The sequence below is a fragment of the Nyctereutes procyonoides genome, unplaced genomic scaffold, assembly GCF_905146905.1.
Source record: "Nyctereutes procyonoides isolate TBG_1078 unplaced genomic scaffold, NYPRO_anot_genome, whole genome shotgun sequence".
Taxonomy (NCBI): Eukaryota; Metazoa; Chordata; class Mammalia; order Carnivora; family Canidae; genus Nyctereutes; species Nyctereutes procyonoides.
In genome coordinates this window covers 27522749-27546122 of record NW_026575024.1, presented here as the reverse complement: position 1 = coordinate 27546122, position 23374 = coordinate 27522749, and the positions used below count along the sequence as shown (strand labels likewise).

Here is a 23374-nt window from a genome sequence, read left to right as displayed (position 1 = left end):
AGGGGCAAAACAAACGGCAAAACCTGGTCCTGAACACACTTACTCAAGCGTGCCACGCTCTGTAATACAACCAGCGCGCTCCCCGAGCGCTCCCTCTCGCCGCTTAGGGCGCCTGCGCGCCTGTCCCCGCGACCGCCGTCCGCCCGGCGTAGCGGCCGGTCACGTGCCGGCGCGGGGGCGGTGCCGGCGCGGGGGCGGTGCCCGCGCGGGGACGCCTGTGCGCCTGCGCGCCGCGGGCTGACCGATTCTACCCTGTCCGGCGTAGCCGACCGTGGGTCCCGCGGCCATAGCCGCGTCTCCTCTTGGCTTTGCCACCAGCCGGGGCTCGGGCCCGGGCCCGGGCCCCCGGGACATGGCCCTCCGGAGTGCGCAGGGCGACGGCCCCACCTCCAGTCGCTGGAACTGTGGCGCGGAGAAGACAGGTACGGAAGCCGGCGGGGGCGCCGAGGAGCGACCTTCGGCGACGGCCCTCGGGGCAGGCGCGGCCCTGCGGGGAGTAGACCGGGGACAGCTGTCGGAGGAGCGGCCCCGAGCGCAGGCGGCGTCCGGGGGGCCGCGGCTGGGGGGGCCCGAGGGGCCGCGCGAGGTGCGCGCAGCGCCGCGGGTCGGGGTCCGGACGGCGGGAGAGGAGAAGGGTGATGGGCCCGGTCACGTCTGAAAGGAAAGCGACTCTGGAGTTGGGGAGTCAGCGTTTGCGGAGACCGGAGGAACCCTGCTGGCCGACTCGCGTCCCCAGTGCGAAGGACGGGCGGGGGGTCTGGTCCGGCTCCGTCTCGCCTGGGAGAAGGGAGCCTCCATCCCCGGCCCGCGGCCGCCCCGCCACGTCCGCACACTCCCGGCGCCTCCTCCCTAGTTGTAAGGCGCGTTTCCCAAACTTCATTCATCTCTCGCCGGCTTGATTTATGCGGTGTACGCGTACTACAGACTTAATTGCCATAAAAATCCAGCCTTTTAAAAAACGTACGGTTCACCGGTTCTTAGCACATTTACAGTGTTGTGCAGTCACAGCCACTGTCTGATTCCAGAATGTTTCTAATTCCAAAAAGAAACCCCCATCACTCCCCGAAGCTCCCGGCAACCACCAATCTACTTTCTGTGTCGATCCTGTGCCGCCTAATTTAACGTTACTTAATTGTATAAAAGATCCCAGATTTTTATAGTTTCATGTTAAGCAGTAATTTCTATGAAATCATGGTTTCGTTGTGCACTGTTTTGGAATATGTTTTACATACGATTAAAACACGGCACTTAAAGTTATTGTGTACCCCGTACCGCGGAGAATAATCTCTTTTTTCCTCTCAGATGAAGGTAGCTTTCCCAGTTTTCCATCCTCTGATGGGTGCTGCCCATAATAGAACCAACCACACATTCAACCCACATTTTTGGTGAAGCACCTGGTGTCCACATCTTGTGTCTCTGGGCTCATCTTCTGTTATCTTCCTTTCCTCCTATTCACTCCTCATATTACTTCTGTCGGCCCTGGTGTTTTTGTATGACATCTGTCCTCATGGCCTAATAGTGCCCTGAGTAGTATGAGTTTTGTGACCTGTTGTAGTGTGGCTGGCCTAGGTTGTGAGAATTGAACCCAGTTTCCCCGGTTTTGCTTCTCTGGGAAGAATTTAGAGGTGAGAGTTTTTGTTCTGCTTTTAATCATATTGGAGACTTGTTAGTAAAGTTACTAATACTGGAAGCCTTTCTTTGTAGACTTTATGATCAGATTGGTTTGCTCTCTAGAGTATTTTTATTGTTGGGATAAAGCAGTTGTTTTGTTTTGTTTTGTTTTTTTAAGTAGGCTCCCCGGAGCCCAACTGGGGGCTCGAACTCACCACCCTGAGATCAAGACCTGAACTGATAATCAAGAGTCGGATGCTTAACTGACTGAGCCACCCAGGAGCCCCAAGCAGTTTTTCTTAATACATGCTTGTCTTCATGTTTCAGGTAGTTAATGGATCTCTAATTTGGATACTCTTTGTTGAAACTAATTAGGACTTCCAGAAACAGAGGTTACTTTGTTTTATTTTGTTTTTAATAGGAACCTTACTCCAAGTAAGGTAAGGTTTTTCCCACTGTCTTTATCTGGTACAGGTATGAAGTTCAAACATAAAATTTAAAGTTAATATCCAGTGTCCACATTAGGAGTTCAAGGGATGGGAGAGAAGTGTTTATTTAGGGGAATCTGTCTCCCCTCTGGCTGGTTCTTCTGTTGTTTTGATTTAGGCTAATATTGCTTGGTTTGAGTTTAACTTCTTTTGAAAGACTATACAGCTTTCTCCGGGCACCTGGCTGGCTCAGTCGGTAGAGTATGCAACTCTTGATTTCAGGGTTGTAAATTCGAAGGGGTAGAATTTACTTAAAAATAAAATAACAATGATAATAATAAAAGACTGTAAAGCTTTCTTGATATGCAAGCTTAAACCAAATAATAGTATGGAATTTTGTACTCTCACACAAGATTTCATTAATGTGTATATCTAAGTCACTAATATGTATTTGGTTGATATGGAAAGCTTTCTTAAATATTTATTTATTTATTTATTTATTTATTTAATTTATTTATTTATTTATTTATTTATTTATGCGGGGAGCAGAGGGAGAGACTCTTCAAGCAGACTCTCCATTAAGCATGGAGCCAGATGCAGGGCTCGATCTCACAACCCTGAGATCATGACTGAGCCGAAACCAAGGGTTGGACAGTTAACTGCACCACCCAGGCCCCCCTGGAAAACTTTTAGCGGAAGCATAGCTAGTGCTCATCTTTTCTCATTGTCCTTTCCCTGTATGTTAAGTTCCCCAACCCAGATGCTTTTTGGAGAAACCTCTTGCTGGGAAGATCTTTATCTGGGTTCTATAGACAGAGTTGGGAGAGGTGTGAGACAGTAATGGGCTCAGCCTTCCTTATCTGAACTGTTAAGGACCACTGCTTCAGTTCTCTTATTAAAATGATCGTTTTAAATGGAGAACAGGCCAAGTAGTACCTATATTATTTTTTTCCTTTGTTGAATGAATTACTTTTCAGACATCAGGCTTTTTTTTTTTCCTTTTTAATAGCAGTGTCTTATATTTTGCAGCCACCTATAGGATAGTCACTTTATTCTGTCGTGATTATGACAGCAAGCACCTCTACTATAGTGGAATTTAGAAAGTATCAGCTTTGGAATATTTAATACATCTCTTTTCTTTTTTTTAGAGAGAGATAGGGTACGCATACAAGCAGGGGGGAAGAGCAGAGGGAGGAGAGAAATCTTTTTTTTTTTTTTTTAAGATTTATTTATTTGTTTGAGAGAGATTGGGGTGGGGCAGAGGGAGAGGGAGACAGAGAATGTCAAGCAGACTCCCCACTGAGCATGGAGCCTGGCTCAATTTCATGACCCCAAGATCACAACCTGACCTGAGCTGAAATCAAGAGTCAATCACTTAACTGACTGAGCCACCCAGGCAGGGTATAATACATCTTTGTTGTTGTTGTTGTTGTTGTTGTTTTTAAGATTTTAATTATTTATTTATGAGAAACACAGAGAAGAGAGAGAGAAAGGCAGAGACACAGGCAGAGGGAGAAGCAGGCTCCATGCAGGGAACCTGACGCGGGACTTGATCCCCGGTCTCCAGGATCACACCCTGGACTAAACTGCTGAGCCACGGGCTGCCCTACATCTGTGTTTTTTTTTGTTTTGTTTTTTGTTTTTTTTTTTATTTTATTTATGACAGGCACACAGTGAGAGAGAGAGAGGCAGAGACACAGGCAGAGGGAGAAGCAGGCTCCATGCACCGGGAGCCCGATGTGGGATTCGATCCCGGGTCTCCAGGATCGCGCCCCGGGCCAAAGGCAGGCGCCAAACCGCTGCGCCACCCAGGGATCCCTACATCTGTGTTTTAAGTGGGGTGAAAAGAAGCTGGAGAAGAAAGGATTCAGGGAGATTTGGATTACATAGATGCTACACCAAAAGAAATATGAGCTTTTATCCTAAGCCCAAATATAGCATTCTTTTTTTTTTCTTAAATATTTTATTTATTTATTCATGAGACAGATAGAAAGGCAGAGACATAGGAAGAGGGAGGAGAAGCAGGCTCCATGCAGGGAGCCTGATGTGGGACTTGATCCTGGGTCTCCAGTATCACATCCTGGGCCAAAGGCAGGCGCCAAACCTCTGAGCCCACCAGGGATCCCCCATAAAATTTATCTTAAAGTAAAATAGATAGTGGACATTAATTTTAATGTTTTCCTGAGCATCCCATGAATAGGTTTATGATTTTTCTCTTTCTGAGATGAAACTAGTTGTTTAGCTGAGACTCTGCTAACCTTTTCTTCCTTGTTCTGTAGCCTAGCAGTCGTCCTTATCACTCTATAATTTATACATCTCCAGCTTATTTGAGTTTTCTGTTTTCTCTTCCTTTTTAACGTCACAATGAGAGCCTATATATTAGGGGCAATTAATTTTTTGTTGAAGGGGCAAGTGGCACATACACGCATGCCTTCCTCATGTGTCACTACCAATTAATTACTCGATTGTGGGGTTGACAGTGGAACCTAAACAGACAGCAGCTAAAGTCCACATTTGAGCCATATCCTACTTTGTGAAATACCAGTAGTTTTAGAAAAAGGCCAGAGTGTCTACATGCATATTTAGAGTTGTGACTGAGCCTATCCCTAACAGTGGTATGGGGGAAGATAATGTCATTTACTATAGGCCACTTTTTTTCCAGGAACGATAGCTAAGCTAAATTATTTATTTTATTTTGCATATATTTGTTGAGTTCCCACAGAGTACCAAAAACAAGATAGTAGTAAATTTTGAAATGCAGAATTAAAAACAGTAGGAACAGAGTGTTAGGAGAAGTAAGTATGGGAGCTGTGGTTTGAGTTCAGAATTAGTTAAAATTCTGGCAGATTATTTGCCAAAGCATAATGGAAATCCAGCTGATTGCAAATAGTGTTATTTCCTCCAAGATACTAGCAATAGCTTTCCTTTCCCCCAGATTGCCGAATAGCTTACTTGGGAAGAAGGGTGGGGTGGATATTTGTCTAAACAAATTGAGGAAATATTTCCACACTCTTAGCAACTAGGTTAACAAGATTTCTTTTTCTTTTTTTTTCTTTTTTTTAAAGATTTTATTTATTTATTCATGAAAGACACAGAGACGCAGGCAGAAAGAGAGAAGCAGGCTCCATGCAGGGGGCCCGATGTGGGACTCGATCCCAGGACTCCAAGATCATGCCCTGGGCCAAAGGCAGGTGCTCAACCACTGAGCCACCCAGGCATCCCAACAATATTTCTAAATGTCAGCTTACCTCAAGCAATATTCAATATTATCATTCTAAGTGTTCTTAATTTGTCATGTGTAGAAAGTGCAAGGACATTCTGAATTTAAAAATAAAAAAAATATATAAAATCTTTTGCTTTTTCTTTCTTTGTTGGAAATTAATCCAATTCCTGCCATATATTATCTCAGCCTATGTCATTATGTAAAAAAATCTTTTTGGGGCACCTGGGTGGCTCAGTGGTTGAGCCTGTGGCTTGGCTCGGGTTGTGGTCCTGGGGGTCCCGGGATCGAGTCCCGCATTGGGCTCCCCACAGGGAACCTGTTTCTCCCTCTGCCTATGTCTCTCTCTGTGTCTCTCATGAATAAATAAAATCTTGAAAAAAAACCCAACAACTTATTTTCTTCTACATGTCTACAGTCTCTCTCTGAACACATACAGCCTTCTCCTCTAAAGGATGGCCCTTGGATCCAAAGTTTGGTTGGTTTGTTTTTTTTTTAAGATTTTATTTATTAACACATGCACCTGTGCACACGAAGGGGGGAGGGGCAGAGGGAGAGAGAGAAACAGACTCCCCATTGAGCAGGAAGCCCAACAACGTGGATCTCAACTGAGCCAAAGGCAGATATTTAACTGACTGGCTGAGCCCCGATCCAAAGTTTGAAATTCTTTCCTTGTCTTCCTTTCTTTTTTTCATATTTTATTTTTAAGTCATCTCAGCACCCATCATGAAGCTTGAACCCACAGCCCCGAGATCAAGAATCATGGGTTCCACTCTGGCTGACTGAGCCAGCCAGCCTCCTTCCTTGTCTTTCCCTTGAGTGCAGGATAAAACCTAGACTCTAATTACCCACGTTTCCTGCAGTCCTTCCAGGTTCTGTTTTCTCTCTTTATATAACCCTCCCAGCCTCACAGGATTTCTCTCTGCTTCTGGATGCAATGTTTCTTTCACGTGACAAGGCTTTGCACACACTCTCTCCTCTGCCTGGAATGCTCTTCCTTCAGCACAATCTTCCTTGTGCAAAGTTAGCTTTAAGAAAGTGACAGAGTAGGGGATCCCTGGGTGGCTCAGCGGTTTGGCACCTGCCTTTGGCCTAGGGCGCGATCCTGGAGTCCTGGGATCAAGTCCCACGTCGGGCTCCCTGCATGGAGCCTGCTTCTCCCTCTGCCTGTGTCTCTGCCTCTCTCTCTCTCTCTATGTCTATAATGAATAAATAAATAAAATCTTTAAAAAATAAAAATCTTAAAAAAAAAAAAAAAAAAAAGAAAAAGAAAGTGACAGAGTGGGGGCGCCCAGGGGCTCAGTGAGCTAAGTCTGCCTTCAGATCAGGTCATGGTCCCGGGGTCCTGGGACAGAGCCTCTTGGGGGAGGGGTCTGCTTCTCCCTCTGCCTCTCCTTCCCTTTCTCTCTCTAATAAATAAAATTTAAAAAGAAGGTGGCAGAATATATTTTCATTGAAGCCTGTCCCAGTTGCTCTAGAAGTAGTCTTTCTTTCCTTTAGATTTTCATAATTCTTTATGATTCTGTCATATAATAATTACGTCCCTCCCTACTGTGAATCTCTCAAAGGCTGAGATGCCATATTCATCTTTCTGTCCCCAGTGTAGCACTTACTACAAGTAGAGACTCATTAAATGGTGGATTGATAAGTGAATGGGTAGGCTAATGAGCAGGTGGGTGGGAGGGAAGGAAGGAAGGAAAGAAGGAAGGGAGGGAGGGAAGGAAGGGAGGGACAAACACACTCAAGCCAAGAGCTTGAAGCACCTTGGGGCACCTGGGTGGCTCAGTCAGTTAAGCAACCAACTCGATTTGCTGATCTTGATCTCAGGGTTGTGAGAATGAGCCCCACATTGGGCTCCGTGCCCAGTGAGGAGTTGACTTGGGATTCTCTCCCTCTGGGAGCCACCCCCCACCCCACTCATGCATGTGCTCTGAATCAATAAGAACTTGAAGTACCAGGGCAGCCCTGGTAGCTCGGTGGTTTGGCTCTGCCTTTGGCCTGGGGCCTGATCATGGAGACCCCGGATGGAGTCCTGCGTCGGGCTCCCTGCATGGAGCCTGCTTCTCCCTCTGCCTGTGTCCCTGCCTCTCTCTCTCTGTGTGTCTCTCATGAATAAATAAAGTATTAAAAAAAAAAAAACTTGAAGCACCTTATAAACAAATGTTAGACTTCTTAGGTACTGTGCTAACAGAGGAAGTTGAGACTTGATGATTTCTAGATAGAGTTACCATTTAATTTAGTATCCAAACTTGGACATTTCTGAGAATGCAGTTAGCAGGAGGGGGTTCTGTGGATAATTATGCCAGGACTATAGGCATAAACCAGGAATTCCTCAGACAAACTGGAACAGATGATCATCCTACTAGGCTACCGGGGAAAATAACAGTCTAGCCAGGAGAACAGGTTTACCTGGGTGAAGAGTCACCTGTGTGCTGTTCCTACCTGCACCTCCAGGTGCACAGGACTCCAAGCCAGTGATGCCTTGTTTGTATGGTTTGTATGTCACAGTTGTCTCATGGGTAGGTAACCAGGACCATTAGTCCCAACTGTCATGGTGTTAATAATGTGTGTCTTTGTCATGGAAACAATTTGTAGACTCTTAGAATATTACTGAGGAAAGCTGCTTAGTGACCCTTCTGAAGCTTAACCTTCCTTCCACTGATGTTAACTGTAGTGTCTTGCACCTAGTATATACTACATAAATATTTCTTAAATGAGTCTGTGTACTGTTAGATGAAAGGGCCTTGTTTCTTGTCTCCAAGCCTTTCTTCTCTCTACCCCACCCCCTGTCTCTTGAAATCCCCCCTTCCTTTTGAAATTGCACTCTTCAGAAAGACCTTCTCAAGTTAGCCTCACCTGACCTTTTTTGGGGGCACTTGTACTACACTGTTTGATAACATCTCTTTAGTATTGTCTTGTTTAACTTTTCTTGTGTTTGCTATTCCTAAAATTAGCCATTCCACATTAAACTGTGAAAGCATATTACTGTTTTTTCTATAGAAAAATTACAGTATAATACGCATCAACCACAGACTCTCAGCCAGTTTCCTAAAAAGGAATTTAAACATTTAAACACAGTAAAATGCCAGTGTTATAAATCACAAACTATCATGTAAGGATGTAAGATGCTTAAAGTATTACCTTCTGATCCCCTGTAATTAATGTAGTTGTCATGAAACAATTGCTTTGTGTACACTGTCATGCCTCTCTTACCACCAACCACACTGGAGACCCAGGTATAGTCTTTGATATTCTGCTTTTGAAAATATCTCTGTGTAGGGATGCCTGGCTGGCTCAGTTGAGAGAGCGCGCAACTCATGATCTCAGGGTCACGAGTTCAAGCCCCATGTTGGGCATGAAGCCTACTTTAAAAAAAGAGAGAGAGAGAAAGAAAAAAATATCTGTTATTCTGATATGTTACCAGTTGTATTTAGCATGTAACTGGAGAATTTTTTTCTCATGTGGTTTTAAGACTTGCTGACTTTTGGTAACATGCATATAAACAACAGAAAAAAATTATTATATGAAGACATATGTATATTCTTTGAAGTTTGGTGTTAAGAAAGAACAAGCATTCAATTCTGTTTTCAAGCATGAAGTGTTAGATATGCCTGAACTCACTGAGCATGTATTATAATCGTAATTCCTTGCTTGTTGCTTACATGGTACATCTCCCTAGTATTTGGCACATTATGCACTAATTACATATCTGTAGGTCAGCTTTAAAAATGCCTACCTGGAAAAAAAAATGCCTACCTGTACCTCAAACCAAATAAGGAGATTGAGCCCTGCACAGAAAATGCATACATGCTGAATATGTGCCTAATGCCTTTTCCCCTTTGTTTTGCAGACTTTAACGCCAAAAAGAAAAAGAAAGTGGCAGAGATATACCAGGCTCTGAACAGTGACCCCACTGATGTGGCAGCCCTTAGACGCATGGCTATCAGCGAAGGAGGGCTCCTGACTGATGAGATCAGGCAGGAAGTGTGGCCTAAGCTCCTCAATGTGAACACCAGTGACCCACCTCCTGTATCAGGTAACAGTGGGGGGTGGTTCTAGAGGGAAATTAGTCTAGGATGCAAGAACAGAAGAACTCCAGGATCTGTGATTTTTTATTTATTTATTTATTTTTATGATAGTCACAGAGAGAGAGAGAGAGGCAGAGACATAGGCAGAGGGAGAAGCAGGCTCCATGCACTGGGAGCCTGACGTGGGATTCGATCCCGGGTCTCCAGGATCGCACCCTGGGCCAAAGGCAGGCGCTAAACCGCTGCGCCACTCAGGGATCCCAGGATCTATGATTTTTATACTTATTTTAAACCAGTAGTAAATCTAGGGGCACCTGGGTGGCTCGGTCCGTTAGGTGTCTGCCTTTGGCTCGGATCATGATCCTGGAGTCCTGGAGTCTTGGGACCCAGCCCTATGTCAGGTTCCCTGCTTAGTAGGGAGCCTACTTCCCCTGCCCCTGCTGATGGTCTCTTGCCATCTCTCAAGTAAGTAAATAAAGTCTTAAAAAAAAAAAAAAGAGTAAATCTAAAGCATCTTAGGACATGTTTGGATCCACTCTGAAACTGATAAGTAGAATTTTCTTCAAAAATTGGAAGGAAAAAAAAAACTGGAAGGAGCTATATTAGGTTGATAGGTAGCTTTTACTGGCTAGGTAGGGCAGTTTAGTATTCCAGTTTCTTTATTCACTTAGAGATGGGTTTTAACAATCATCTCAGCTAATTCTGGTGCAGATGAACTACATTTTGAGAAACACTAGGCCATGGGGAGAGAATACCTCTCTGGTCCTTAAGCAAAACAAAACAAAACTTTTTTTTTTTTTTATTGGAAAATACTAAGATAGTTTAAGATAGTTTTGAATTCTAAAGTTCTATAACTGGGGATCCCTGGGTGGCTCAGCGGTTTAGCGCCTGCCTTTGGCCCAGGGCGTGATCCTAGGGTCCCGGGATCGAGTCCCACATCGGGCTCCCGGTGCATGGAGCCTGCTTCTCCCTCTGCCTGTGTCTCTGCCCCTCTCTCTCTCTCTCTCTGTGTGTGTGTGTGTGACTATCATAAACAAATAAAAATTAAAAAAATAAAAATAAAAAAATAAATAAATAAAGTTCTATAACTATATGAAAAGCACTTACTGGGACACCTGAGTGGCTTGGGCATCCGATTCTTGATTTTGGCTCAAGTCCTGATCTTGAGGTCATGGGATCAAGCCAAGCTCCATATGGGACCCCATGCTCAGTGGAGAGTATGCTCAAGATTCTCTCTCTCTCTCTCTCTCTCTCTCTCTTTCTCTCTCTCTCTCTCTCTCTCTCTCTCTCTCTCCCTCTCTCCCTCTCTCCCTCCCTCCCTTCCCCCCTTCCCCCCACCCCTCTTCCCCATGCACTTGTGCGTGCACATGCTCGCTCTCTCTCTAAAATAAATAAATTTTAAAGAGAGAAGAAAATCTGCTACTTAACTAATTTGGAAGGCCCGTGCAGCAAAAGGAATTCCGTGGAATGTAATACAAAATACAAAGAAAGTACTGCGGAACAATGAATCCACTTTGTCATTCATTTGCTCAACAAACATTGGTTGCTTTCTTGCTACATATGGCAAAAGTCCAGGTGCTAGAGATTCTTTTACTCATTTGGTAGATATTAGTTGTGCTCCTGTTGTGTGCCAGGGGCTGGAGGCCATTCACACCACCTCTGCTGTTATAAAGCTCACAGTGCCATGGCACAGCTGAGTAGGTGTTAAGTTGCCACTTGTTATTATCTCTGAAACTGGCTGCCTCAGAGCAGTCAACTTTCGATTGGAAGGAAAAGACATCGCCATTTTCACACTCTAAACCCTGAGATAATGTTCTATAGATTCCAAACTTCCCAGCTCTTTGTCAGATGAAGTGTATGTGTGGTGAAGTATTACACATGCTCCTCTGGGAGCTTTGGATTTGGGTTGTGATGGAAGTGTGTACTCGTTCTATTACAGCTGGTGTGGGTTGAGGGAAATGTATGCCTTTTCATATTTCATATCCAGCAGCTAGAGACTGCCTCCGTACTTTCACACTGTGCTGGACTTACCAGATGAATGCAAACTCCTGTTTGCAGTGTCTTAGCTTTAAGATGTCAGGGTCAAGAGAGCTGAGGCTCTTCTTTGTATGAGTTTATCCTAATACTCCTTTCCCTATAGCTCAGTATTCCCTAGGCTGCACAGATGTTCAGGTTTTTCCAGTGGTCTGTAGTCTCCACCTCCATGATCTCACTTGATCCATGCGGTGACCCAACAGGTACACATGGAAGGAAACATCCACGTTTTACCAATGTGGACCTTGAAATTCAGAGCAGTCCTCCAGAGGCATATAGGAGTGGCCTTCAGTAGGCCCTGGATTCCCAGTTTCTCTGCTACAGCTTCTGCCTCAACAGCATGTATCCCTCCTCTCATGGTCACTGTAACTCAAATGAAACAGCACATTGGGAACTAAATGGGGACTCCTCTCCAAAGGTTCTCTTGTGTCATGTCCTCTTCAGAAAAAAGCTGAAGTAGATCCTCTGGGCCTGTGGTGTCAGACCAGAATGTTTTTGCCCCAGTCTGGCTTCCCAGGTGTTCTGCAATAACACGTGCCTTTTTGTCCCACAGAGGAGAACCTGCGGCAGGTGAGCAAAGACTACCAGCAAGTGCTGCTGGACGTCAGGCGATCTTTAAGGCGGTTCCCACCTGGTGAGATGCTTCCCTGTCCCTGTCCCTTGGGAGTTCCTGTCCCAGCTGCGCTTGCCTTCCCATGCTAGTGCCTCTATCCCAACACCTGCTGTGACTTGGCACAGGACCTTGCCCCCCTCAGGGACCCCTTGTACTCTCAGGCTGCTGGGACGTTCTCTTACTGACTCGGCCACATTCAGACTCCCACTGGGAAAGCCTGAGCCCAGAGTAATTTCTCTTGGCCTAGAGGTGGTGAATGAAAAACCAAGAGGCTTTTCCCAAAAGCCTTCAGAGCCACAGAAGAGATTTTGTGGGGATTGCTAGAGCCATCACCTGGCTTTAAAAAGCAGATGGCTGGGCAGCCCCGGTGGCGCAGTGGTTTAGTGCCGCCTGCAGCCCGGGGCGTGATCCTGGTATACGCGGGATCAAGTCCCACATCAGGCTCCCTGCATGGGGCCTGCTTCTTCCTCTGCCTAAGTTTTTGCCTCTCACTCTGTGTCTTTCATGAAAAAATAAATAAAATCTTTAAAAAAAAAAAAAACAGATGGCTTTGCAAGTGCACACTAACAGGAATTTTCGTGTTTTCATTTGATTAGATTTATGGAGATATTTTATGTAGGCCTCTGTTGGGTCCCTGGACTGGAATGGAGGCCGTTCCCTGCATGTTTAAAGGGTCTGTTAGAAAAATTGTTTCCCATTCCAGAAAACCTGAGAGGAAGGACCAACTATGGTCTCCGTGTTCACAACGAAGGAAGCTGGGCAATAAACCTCATGTTAATGATCCATTTCTCTTCCTTTGACAGCCTTGCCTTTGTTTAGATCCACAAAGAAGGGAGAATTGCTTCTAAACCCATTGCTTCGCTCTTCCAAAACCATGCCCCGGCTTGGATTTTTGCCTCTTAAATCTTGCTTATGCCCTTGCTCCCTGGAGACACTTATGATTCTGGTATAGCCAGTAGCCTGCCCCCTTGCTTTTGACAAAAATGTCTGCCCATGGCCCAGTCCCCTTCCCTGTCCTGCTGGTTTGGATGAGACCACACAGGCAGGTGCCCTTGTTTCTCCCTAGGCAGCCTGCTTCTCCTCTGAACCCTTTCTGCCTCTTCCACTTGGAGAATGTCGCTCTGTGAGGCTCCTTGTGTGGGCTGCACTTTCTTTTTTTTTTTTTTTTTAATTTATTTATTTATGATAGTCACAGAGAGAGAGAGAGAGGCAGAGACACAGGCAGAGGGAGAAGCAGGCTCCATGCACCGGGAGCCCGATATGGGACTCGATCCCAGGTCTCCAGGATCGCGCCCTGGGCCAAAGGCAGGCGCCAAACCGCTGCGCCACCCAGGGATCCCTGGGCTGCACTTTCCATGTAGTTTCATATTCTTACATCCAAGTCCTTCTGAGCTCAGCTGACCTGTCTTACTCTGAAAATTCAGAGTTAATCTTATTCTCTCACCACTTTGATTACATTCCCTAACCATAGTAGTTACTCCATTTTCTTTTTATTGGGTCTTTTAGAGAATGCCTTTTTGAGAAGGGGTTTCTAGATACATCTTGGATCAAGATATATTCCTGTGATACTTAGTTGGGTTTAGAGGAGAACATGCAACTCTTAAATTGTTTATTTTTATATAATTTCATGGCTATAGAAAAGTTGCAAAATGGGACAAAGAATTCCTCAGATGCCTTTTTTGCAGATTTCCTTACATTTTACTGTATTTGCTTTAGTATTGCTTTGTCTCTCTCCTACACATACAAACACACCCTTTTTTTTTCCTGAACTATTTAAGAATCAATTACAGACATGGTGTCCCCTTACCCCTAAATATTTCAGGGTCTGGTTCCTAAAATAAGGCTCTTGCATAACCATACTACACTTACTAAAGTCAGCAACACACCGAAAAATACTGCTGCTAATGTATAGATGTTATTCAGGTCTAACCCTTTTCTGCTGTCATGTCCTTTAAAGGAAAAGGAAACACAAACAGTGCAGGCATTTCCCATTCAGTCATCCTATCCTTAGCCTCCTTGACCCTGGAGTAGTTCCTTTGTATTTTATGACTCAGCTATTTTTATAAAATCTCCCTCAGTTTGGGTTGTCTAGTGTTTAGACTAAGGTGGATGTGCTCCTATAGGCATTCCACAGAAGCAATCCTGAGTTCTTTCCCGGTGCCACAGCAGGAGGCTCATGCCATTGGGTAGTCATGGCCCTGGCAGGGTCAGCTGTGACGACCTGGTTAAGATGGCATTTGCATTCTCCCCCACTGTAAGGTTTCTATTCTGTGGCTCTTTCCTATGTGCCAAATAGTATCGACGGTATGTGAATTTTAATATCCGTTGCCAAATTGCTCATAATTCATTTTTTTATTAAACATTTGGCAAGTCCTTTGCTGTCTTCCTCTCCTCATTACCAGGCTGCTCAGTGTATTCCGGTGCATCCCCTTTTCCCCTCCCCAGGCATGCCAGACAAGCAGAGAGAGGGCCTCCAGGAAGAGCTGATCGACATCATCCTCCTCATCTTGGAGCGCAACCCTCAGCTGCACTACTACCAGGGATACCATGACATTGTGGTCACATTTCTGCTGGTGGTAGGCGAGAGGCTGACAACATCCCTGGTAGAAAAATTGTCTACCCACCACCTCAGGTACCAGTGCAGAGGAATATAAGAGGATGGGTATCATTCCTCAAGCCCCCCCGGGGATAACTCCTTGGCCCATTTTCTAGTCAGTGTTTCCAGTGGTTTGAACCCCACTGGCCCTTGTGTGGTTTGAGTGGTTAAAACCCCTTCGGCCCTCATCTGAGTGTTTAGTCTGACCAAGCTCATTGAATTATCTCCATCCAGGGATTTCATGGATCCAACAATGGACAACACCAAGCATATATTAAACTATCTGATGCCCATCATTGACCAGGTGAATCCAGAGCTCCATGACTTCATGCAGAGGTATATATGCATCTCCACTTATGTACACACATGTGCATGCGAATACATCCCCCTTTGTCTTTCTCCTGGCCCTCGTCTCTTCCTCACAAGTCCAGCTCAATTTCACCACCATCATATGTTGATTAGCGTTGAGTTCTTCCAGGTTGTCCTTTCTGTTTGCCAGCAATCTGGATAATTTAGTTCTGTACAGTCTGGGAGCACTTTTTAGATACTGTGCTCTTGTGGGGATACAAGATGTGTCACTGTGCATGCCTTGAGGTTACATCTGGTGGGGAGTGGTGGGGAAGGTGAGTATGCTGAGGTGGACTTTGAGGTTATTGCTACAAGAAAAGTACATATACACACTACTGTAGGGTCTCGAGTTGAGAAGGACAAGGCCATCCATGGGTTTTATTCACCAGGTTCCAAGGAGAAGAAACATTGCTTTACATATCTCATGATTTTTTTTTTCTCTTCCCTGTAATTGGAAATGTGTCCTTGGCCAATGCCTCACTCTTTTTTCTTTTCTTTTAATAATGGCTATGTCTTAAGATGTTTCGATCATCTCATGTTAACTGAACAATTAATACAGTTGTGTGTTTAAGCCTAAGAATATGTGCCTGTGTCCACCAAAAATGTATAGGACTTTCTCAGAAAGAAAATGATAGTATAGGGCAGCCCCAGTGGCGCAGTGGTTTAGCGCCGCCTGCAGCCCAGGGCGTGATCCTGGAGACCCTGGATTGAGTCCCATGTCAGGCTCCCGGCATGGAGCCTGCGTCTCCCTCTGCCTGTGTCTCTGCCTCTCTATGAATAAATAAATAAATAATCTTAAAAAAAAAAAAAAAAGAAAGAAAATGATAGTATAGTTCTGTGAACAGAGCTACTTCTTCCTCCTGTAATTGATACTGGTTAACCATTAGGAAAGCAGCCAGCGAAATAAGGCAACCAGGACCCCATTGTAGTATTAGTGTCACGATGGTGGGTATGTTTTAAGGACTTTGTATTCTGTGAGAAGATGCTGAATTCCTAGGTGGCTGAATTTTCCAGAGAATATATTTCCCAAATTCTTCCTTCTCATAAGCACTGAGGACAAGGATGCCCCAGAGAGTGGGAAGCGACAGCCCATCAGGGAAAAACCTAACGTGGATTTCTTTGCTCCTAGCGCTGAAGTGGGAACCATCTTTGCCCTCAGCTGGCTCATCACCTGGTTTGGGCACGTCCTGTCTGACTTCAGGCACGTTGTGCGGTTATATGACTTCTTCCTGGCCTGCCACCCGCTGATGCCCATTTACTTTGCAGCTGTGGTAGGTATAGGCCTCAAGGCAATAATTAAGTTCACCATCACCCACTCTATCGTTATCATTTTCCCTCCAGGGAAACCTGGTGATTATGGAAAGAGAAAAAGCATTTCCCAAACTGATGCCCCTGGACACCGTTCTGTGTAGTGTTAATGGGAGTGTCTAGGGAAAGAAAAGTTCTGTGTAAAAAATAGGTTTGGGAAATGCTTGGTTAAACCAAGTTATAAAGAGATCTGTTTACTGCATGAGTCTTCTGAACCTTTAAAATGCTCATATGTGTTATGAATTGTCTGTGTTCCTATTGACACGTTTTGGAACTAGTACAGACTGCCATCTCCAGGCTGGAGAGGGAAGAAGTGTGGTATTTCAGGGGAATACTAACGGGGTTTGGTGGGGCTCTATATCTTAGGAGGGCCTGAATTGTGGAGGTCAGGGTGGAGATGGGAGCACAAGGACACCCTTCACTGCTCTTGAAAGGGGAGCAAGACTGTTCTTCGACTGCTTTGAACCATTTCTTCTGTATTGGAGCTCCAAGAGTCTGTCCTCGATCCCTTTCCTTTTCTTCCTCCTAAAAGAACCTCCTTCATTTCGTTGATTGGCCTTCCACATCCTGGGGTGGAAGTTTGCCTGTAGCAGGAAGGGCCTGCCCCCTGGGAAAAGCACTCATGTACATTATCCCTTCCCTGATGGATACAAGAGTTTGCTGTCTGCTACCAATTTAAATTCATCTCTAAGGAGAATGACATGCAAGCGGTGAAGGCCGTGTGTGTCCTGGTCTCTGATACAAGGCCTTGCTCTCCACAGATCGTGTTGTATCGAGAGCAGGAAGTCCTGGATTGTGACTGTGACATGGCCTCGGTCCACCACCTCTTGTCCCAGATCCCTCAGGACCTGCCCTATGAGACACTGATCAGTAGAGCTGGAGACCTGTTTGTTCAGTTTCCCCCATCAGAACTTGCCCGGAAGGCAGCTGCCCAACAGCAGGCTGAGAAGTGAGTGAGGCCAAGGCTCTGGTTGAACTGGGTATCTGTAAGTGAGCAGAAATGGTGAAAGATTGTGTCTGCTGGGGACAGGGCTGGGGGATGTTTGCAGAGATCTGAGCTCAGGCCAGCAGACTCCCTCCTTCAGCTTTCCTGGGTCTTGATCAAGAAGAGCCTTCTGAGCAGTGGATGGCTCTGCCCTCAGCCTCTGTAATAATCCAGTTTTAATTTCCTTCTCTTCTTTCATATTGTTTCCTTTTTCTGTCTCCTTCCCTGCTGCAGGACGGCCGCCTCTACCTTCAAAGACTTTGAGCTGGCATCAGCCCAGCAGAGGCCTGACATGGTGCTGCGACAGCGGTTTCGGGGGCTCCTGCGCTCTGAGGAGCGAACGAAAGATGTCCTGACCAAACCAAGGACCAACCGCTTTGTGAAACTGGCGGTGATGGGGCTGACAGTGGCACTTGGAGCGGCTGCCCTGGCTGTGGTGAAAAGTGCCCTGGAGTGGGCTCCTAAGTTTCAACTGCAGCTCTTCCCCTAAATGCCGGAGAGGAAGCTTCCTCTTCCAGTACGTTGAGGTCTCACCCTTCCATGGAAGGATTGGGAGGGGGTGGAATTTCCTTTATTAAAAGGGTTTCTGTCAAGGGTTTTCTATTCCTGCCAGCCCCGCCCGCCCAGGGTTTGCCTTTGCTTCAGAGGCGGCAGCAAGCAGAGGCCGCTGAGCAGAGCCTGCCACTGAGCAGAGCCTGCCGCTGGTGCTTGAAGGCCCAGCCTCGGCTCCGTCCCAGCAGGCTTCCCAGCGCACTCCACTGCTGCCTCACTCGGCAGACAGAATGGGTTTCTTGAGCTGTCAGTGGCCGCAGGAATCCGCTGGGCTTGGTTACTGGGGACCATCTTGGCTGCCCAGTAGTAAGTCAGCTGGGCCACCAAGTGCCCTCCTGGCGGCTCCTCCTGTTCCATCTGTTGCCGCTGGTCCAAGAAGGAGGGAGCTGCCGCCAAGGAAGTCGGGCCGAAGGCGAGGGATACAGGCTGCTAGCCAGGAACAAGATGGGCCCCTCTCGAGAGCAGCTCTATTAGCTGGTCAGAAATCAGACAGATGTGAACTAGGTTACTGGGTAAATCCTACCTATTTTCAGCCTAGAAATCACTTGGGCATTTCCAAACAGGAAGGAATGTGAGGCTATAGGGCCCAGGTGTGAACTGGTTTTGCCTGTCTTCTTTCTTTTCCCTCCCTATTCTCTTCCATAAGCCACATTATGTTGCTTTTAAAGGACACTTTTATTACTATTTTAGAATCACATATACCCAACATGTAAAGTACCCTCACTTGAAAACAATAGTTCCTTTACGGGAAAAATAGTCCTCATCACCAAGATGAGCTTCTGAGACCCTGAAGTCTCCTTTCTCCTTAGCTGTTTAACATCTCACTTGAGCTAGAGCTGCTGTGTGTTCACAGCCCCACACTTCCAGAACTCTCCTTCCCTTCTGTTTCCTTCTGACCACTTTTCTCCTCCCAAGTAGGTACCCACTTACTACCTTGGCTTCATTTTTGGGAACCAGTTTATCTCAACTGCTGGTCTCTCCTTCCTGGTTGAAAACATCATTGGACCTTGTTGGCAACCAGAAGGGACACACTGCAGTCTGAAGGGTGTGGTGGAAACCTAGAACAGCCAGCTCTTGCCCCGGGCTTCTTGGGGGCTCTCCAGGCCTCAGGGGACAAGACCGACCGTTCAGTCCTTCTGGATAGCTTTCCTATAAGCGAAAGCAAGTTTGTTTGAGATTAACTCTGGCTTGAAAAAAAGTGCCTTTTGCTGCTTTTAAAGAATTGATGTGTATTGTATGAAGCAGCCACATGCTCTCATTTTCTTGGTCTCTTGGGCACTGTTCTCTTGGCAGGTGTTTTCTTAAAGTGAACATGCCAGAAGTCCTCTCCCGTAGCACACCCAGACCACATAGTGGAGGGCATTTAGTGTGCCAGGCAGCCGCAGGCCCTGAGCAGTGAGATCAGAGAGGCGGCTTCACCGAGTCACTTGACGTGACACTAAGCACTTTAAACCAGAAGGTTAGAGTGGCGGGTTATTCTCCACAGCAGGAGTCCCACTTGGGGTAAGTGTAATGTGGATGGATTAATCTGGACAGTGGTGGATTCGTAAAGACCAAGGAAATTCTTCCAGGACCCAGAGGTGGTGATATGACAGATGGTCCCAGTCTTCTCCCCTGGCAAGTTTGCCCCCTTGTCACCTCTACAGGTAGATAGCAGCTTTGGTGCCTCCTGCCACAGCACTGGGGCCTGTCTATAAATACTGAAGGAATTGATGGGGAAGAGGGAAGGAGGGGCATGGGATCAGGGTCCCGGGGCCACAGCCTTTGGATCCCAGAAAGCAAGTGGCACATGCGTCTGTTGTGGCCTAAAGAGGGGGTTCACTTGTTTTGTAGCTTTGCTGATGTCAAGATTCTCCCTGCCAGCGAGAAGAAAGCATTATCCTTTTACCTTCCGGTGGTTTACTATTCTGTAAAGAATACATGTAAATATTTTGTACAGAGCCCTGTATAAAATAAATAGCCTTATGTGGTTACTAATCACTCTCCTGACACTCTGTCCTTGTGCACCAATTCTGAGGGGTGGACTCTGGCCATGGACCTCTGGTCTTGGTGCTCCTCTAGCCTTCCTCCCCTGGCCTGGGACTGTGCTGGAGTGGAGGGACTCCTGGTTGGCCTTGACTTACCCCAAGAGCTTGGGGTACACCTGCAGTCCTGTTTCTGTTTCGCTTGCAAGAGGTATGACCTACACACTCCAGGTGCTGCCCGGAGGCACTAACCACAATGTAGGTGATGTGGGACATTCGTCCAAGTGATCTTGCATCTTTTCCACATACTTCTAGATGCCTTCAGCTCTAAAAGTGGACATTTGGTTTGGGAACCTAATCACAGTCTGATGTGAATGCAGCTTTATCTCCACATGTAATTTCCATCCACAGAGGAGCTGTCGAGAGCAGTTCTTGCCAAGCTCTTCTGACACCTCTCAACACTTCCAGCTGTTGGTTAGCGGGAGCCTAGAGCAGTGCCCAGTTGCCTCCACCTTGAGGATGGTGCCATCTTGGAGGCAAGAGTCAGTGTTGTCTGGGATGTTTACTAATGTTTCCTTGGCCCAGAGGGGAGGTGTGATGGCACACAAGCTGAAACAGGCATCATTCAGCTCTTGGCCAGCTGCCCATGCTGCCCCTTGGCCTGACACTCCTGGAGTCTACAGGGCTGGCCAGGGCACTGCCCTGCCTCTGGGAGCTCACACGCCAGAGAGTTGCACTGAATGAGCTTTGTCAGAGTTGATGGTTGAATATGAAGAGTAGAATTTTTGGTAATTAGAACGTTGAAGGAAGTGAATGTGTGCTAAGATAAATGCTTGGGTTTTGTCCTCAGTTCCTCTAAAAGCCTTGGAATTTCCAGATAGTGTCTTTTTTTTTTTTTTAAGATTTTATTTATTTATTCATGAGAGACACAGACTGAGAGAGAGGCGGAGACACAGGCAGAGGGAGAAGCAGGCTCCACGATGTGGGGCTCAGGATCACGCCTTGGGTCAAAAGCAGGCACTAAACCGCTGAGCCACCCAGGGATCCCGATAGGAATGTCTTTTGTTCACAGTGATTCCCTTTTGATTCCCTGTGAGATTATGCTAATAAAGTGGCAGTTAGGGCCCCCCAGGGGAGTGGGGGAGCTGCTAAGGGCCCGTCCCTACACAACAGAAACTAAGGATTCAGCTTCTCCGAAAGCTGAGTGAACACCACAAGGTGCTAGGAGGGCAAAGCACCTACAGAGGGCTGGGGGGCACCGCACCTCCCTCCCCCATGCCTCATCCTATGCATCTCTTCCATTTTACTGTTTGTGGGGTTGTATCCTTAATAATAAATTGGTAAACATAAGTAAGTAAAGTGTTTTGAGTTCTGCAAGCCCTTCTAGCAAAATATTGAACCTGACGGGCGTGTGGTGTAAATCCCTAAATTTGTAGTTGGCCGGGCAGAAATGTGGGCAGCCTGGGCACCCCATTTGCAGCTAGCACCTGAAGTGGGGCAGTCTCATGGAATTGAGCCCTTTCACCTGTGGGATTTGATGCTACTTCCAGGTAGTTAGTGTTGGAATGGAACTGAATGATTGGGCAGGTTGGCGTTGTAGAGTTGGAGCCGTGGGGACAGGAAACGCCACATGATATGCCAGGTGGAGGGGAAATCATGTGAAAGCAGCTGAATAAAGTGTGTGTTTTGTAGAAAATAGAGTGGGTCATGCCAGCACAAGGGTGCCCAAGTTCAGGCCAGGGACAGCCTGGAGCCCTGGAGGGAGGAGATGGGACTCTGGGGGTGGTTTGGGGAGTATGGATGTGTCACTTCCCAGGGTGTCAGCTCTGAGACTGCAGACCGGTGTGAGGAACAGTGAGATCAGGCTCTTCCCCTCCCACGTGGGCAGCTTAATGAGATGTTTGTGGGAGTGCCCTACAAACCGTGAGGTGGTGCAAGTGCTTTATTTCCATTTCGGTGAACAGTTTATTGATGAATAAGTGCCTCTAGCCAGTCCCGCTCGTGCAGGGATTGAGTGGGGATTGCAGGGAAGAACAGGCCAGAGGCTTTTTGCCAAAGGCAACCAAGAGGTGTTGGGGCCCAAGACTCAGCTCTATCTTCCTTCCCCTGCCCTGCATCCCCTCAACCCCTCATCCTCTCCTATCTTCTGCTGTGTCTTCTGCTGTGTCCCTGCTGCCTTTTTTTCCTGTTCTGGCGAATGCCCTCTACTTGCTAGTTGTCTTCCCCAGATTTACAGATGGTTGGAATTTGCCCAGAGCCTTTGTGAGCCAGCAAGGCTGTGGGCTTGTCTCCAACTTCCTGCTTTTTAAGTGAGCGGCTTTCGTGCCAGTCCCAGACACTAGAGGACGAAGGCCAGCTTCGGCAGGGGCTGGGAAGCCAGCCCATCCTCCGCTTCCTGCCCACACTGGCAGCAGCTGCTCTGATCTGAACAGTGGGCTCCCACTGGCACCCCCTGCCCCAGGAGAAAAAGGCTGTCACACATGGGGACGTCTCGCTTTTTCCTCAGGTAGGTGGCTTGAGTTCAAAGCCAGTGGGGTTTAGTTTCAAGTCTGCCCCGGTGAATTGGAACTGGGCTCTCAGTGGTCTGGGCCCCCGGAAATGGGCTGACCCCTTGGGAAACAGAAGCACCTCCACTCGACCCACGGTAGGGAGCACTTGAGGCCCACCCACGTGGATCCTTCACCAGCTGGCATGTGAGCATGGTGCTGGAGGCCAGACGGTGGGACTGCCCCGCACCCCTCCATTTGTACTCTGGACCCTCTGCCTGGCCGCCACACACTCAAACTCTCTGCCTGTCCTTGTGGCTAGACTGGCCAAGTGAGCATAGCCACCCAGCCCCATCTCACTCTCCTGCAGCCTCGCTCTCCTTAGCTTGTTCCGTTTCCTCCCCGGCAGGGGCTGTCTGACCCGTTCTCCCAGGGCAGGGAGACTGGCAGGACACTCATGTTCTCAGACATCTCTGCTCCCAGTGCCAGGGGGCAGCTCTTGAGTCTTGTCATTCAGAGAGAGGATGGCAGTGCCTATCCAGGGACCAGAACAAGCCCTGCCCCATCCCTCACCCCCAGCCGAAGTCACATGCCCCAACTCCTAGAGTCTGGAATCCAGCCAGGCCTTGAAGAACAGAGACACCCTCCACTTGTTGGGATGATCATCCACATCGAAGCTCAGATGTGTTCACCATCAAATACCAGATCTCAACAAGGGGGTGCTGGTCTGAGAAGGCAGCAAAACTTCTGGAATGGACACCCAGAACCACATTTTATTCATCTCTGACCAGCACAGAGTGATGACTAATACTGACGCACCAGTACTGTGCCATCTTGCCTGAGATGTTAAAACGAGGACAGTCAATGCCATTCAGCTGCAGCAGCTTCATGTGTTCCTGAAGGATCTCTGTCCTTCCACCCACGATGGCCACTGAGGGGCCACAAGTGTGCAGCAAGGCTGGCCTAGTGGTCTGTAGCTGCTGCCTTGGCCCCGCCCTCCCCCTGTGGCCCAGGCCGATCTGCAGACCCTGCTTCCTAGACCCTTGACATACTGCAAACTGCCTGTCCAGGTGACTGCTGCCCCTCAGATGGGCACAGAGGTGTCTAGGCCCAGGCAAGGATCCCAGGGGTCAGGCACACCCTTGCTCCACTGTTCCCAGAGGAGGCTCACCATCCTGTCTGCATGCATGGTCCTAGCCCA

At 47.2% G+C, this 23374-nt stretch overlaps 1 protein-coding gene across 3 annotated transcripts; it reads left to right on the top strand.

Annotated features, from left to right (window-relative positions):
• The first annotated feature begins 210 nt into the window (after nucleotides 1–210).
• Nucleotides 211–19700, top strand: TBC1D20 (TBC1 domain family member 20). Of its 3 annotated transcripts, none has more exons than XM_055306489.1 (9): nucleotides 212–422; nucleotides 1793–1938; nucleotides 9110–9295; nucleotides 11875–11955; nucleotides 14380–14566; nucleotides 14765–14866; nucleotides 16008–16149; nucleotides 16948–17135; nucleotides 17406–19700. In XM_055306489.1, the coding sequence occupies exons 3-9, from the start codon at nucleotides 9196–9198 to the stop codon at nucleotides 17659–17661; spliced, it is 1056 nt and encodes a 351-aa protein (XP_055162464.1). In that variant the 5' UTR covers nucleotides 212–422; nucleotides 1793–1938; nucleotides 9110–9195; the 3' UTR covers nucleotides 17662–19700. The 3 variants fall into 3 exon arrangements, with proteins under 3 accessions (XP_055162452.1, XP_055162464.1, XP_055162458.1); XM_055306483.1 differs by having other exon boundaries at nucleotides 1790–1938; XM_055306477.1 differs by lacking the exon at nucleotides 1793–1938 and having other exon boundaries at nucleotides 211–422.
• Nucleotides 19701–23374: the final 3674 nt, after the last annotated feature.

Bases quoted from the DNA above. Each gene is read 5' to 3' on its own strand.
- TBC1D20 (XM_055306477.1), top strand. From the start codon at position 353: ATGGCCCTCCGGAGTGCGCAGGGCGACGGCCCCACCTCCAGTCGCTGG. The intron at 14,567-14,764 runs GTACCAGTGCAG...ATCTCCATCCAG, and splicing joins TTGTCTACCCACCACCTCAG to GGATTTCATGGATCCAACAA. The intron at 17,136-17,405 runs GTGAGTGAGGCC...TCCCTGCTGCAG, and splicing joins GCCCAACAGCAGGCTGAGAA to GACGGCCGCCTCTACCTTCA.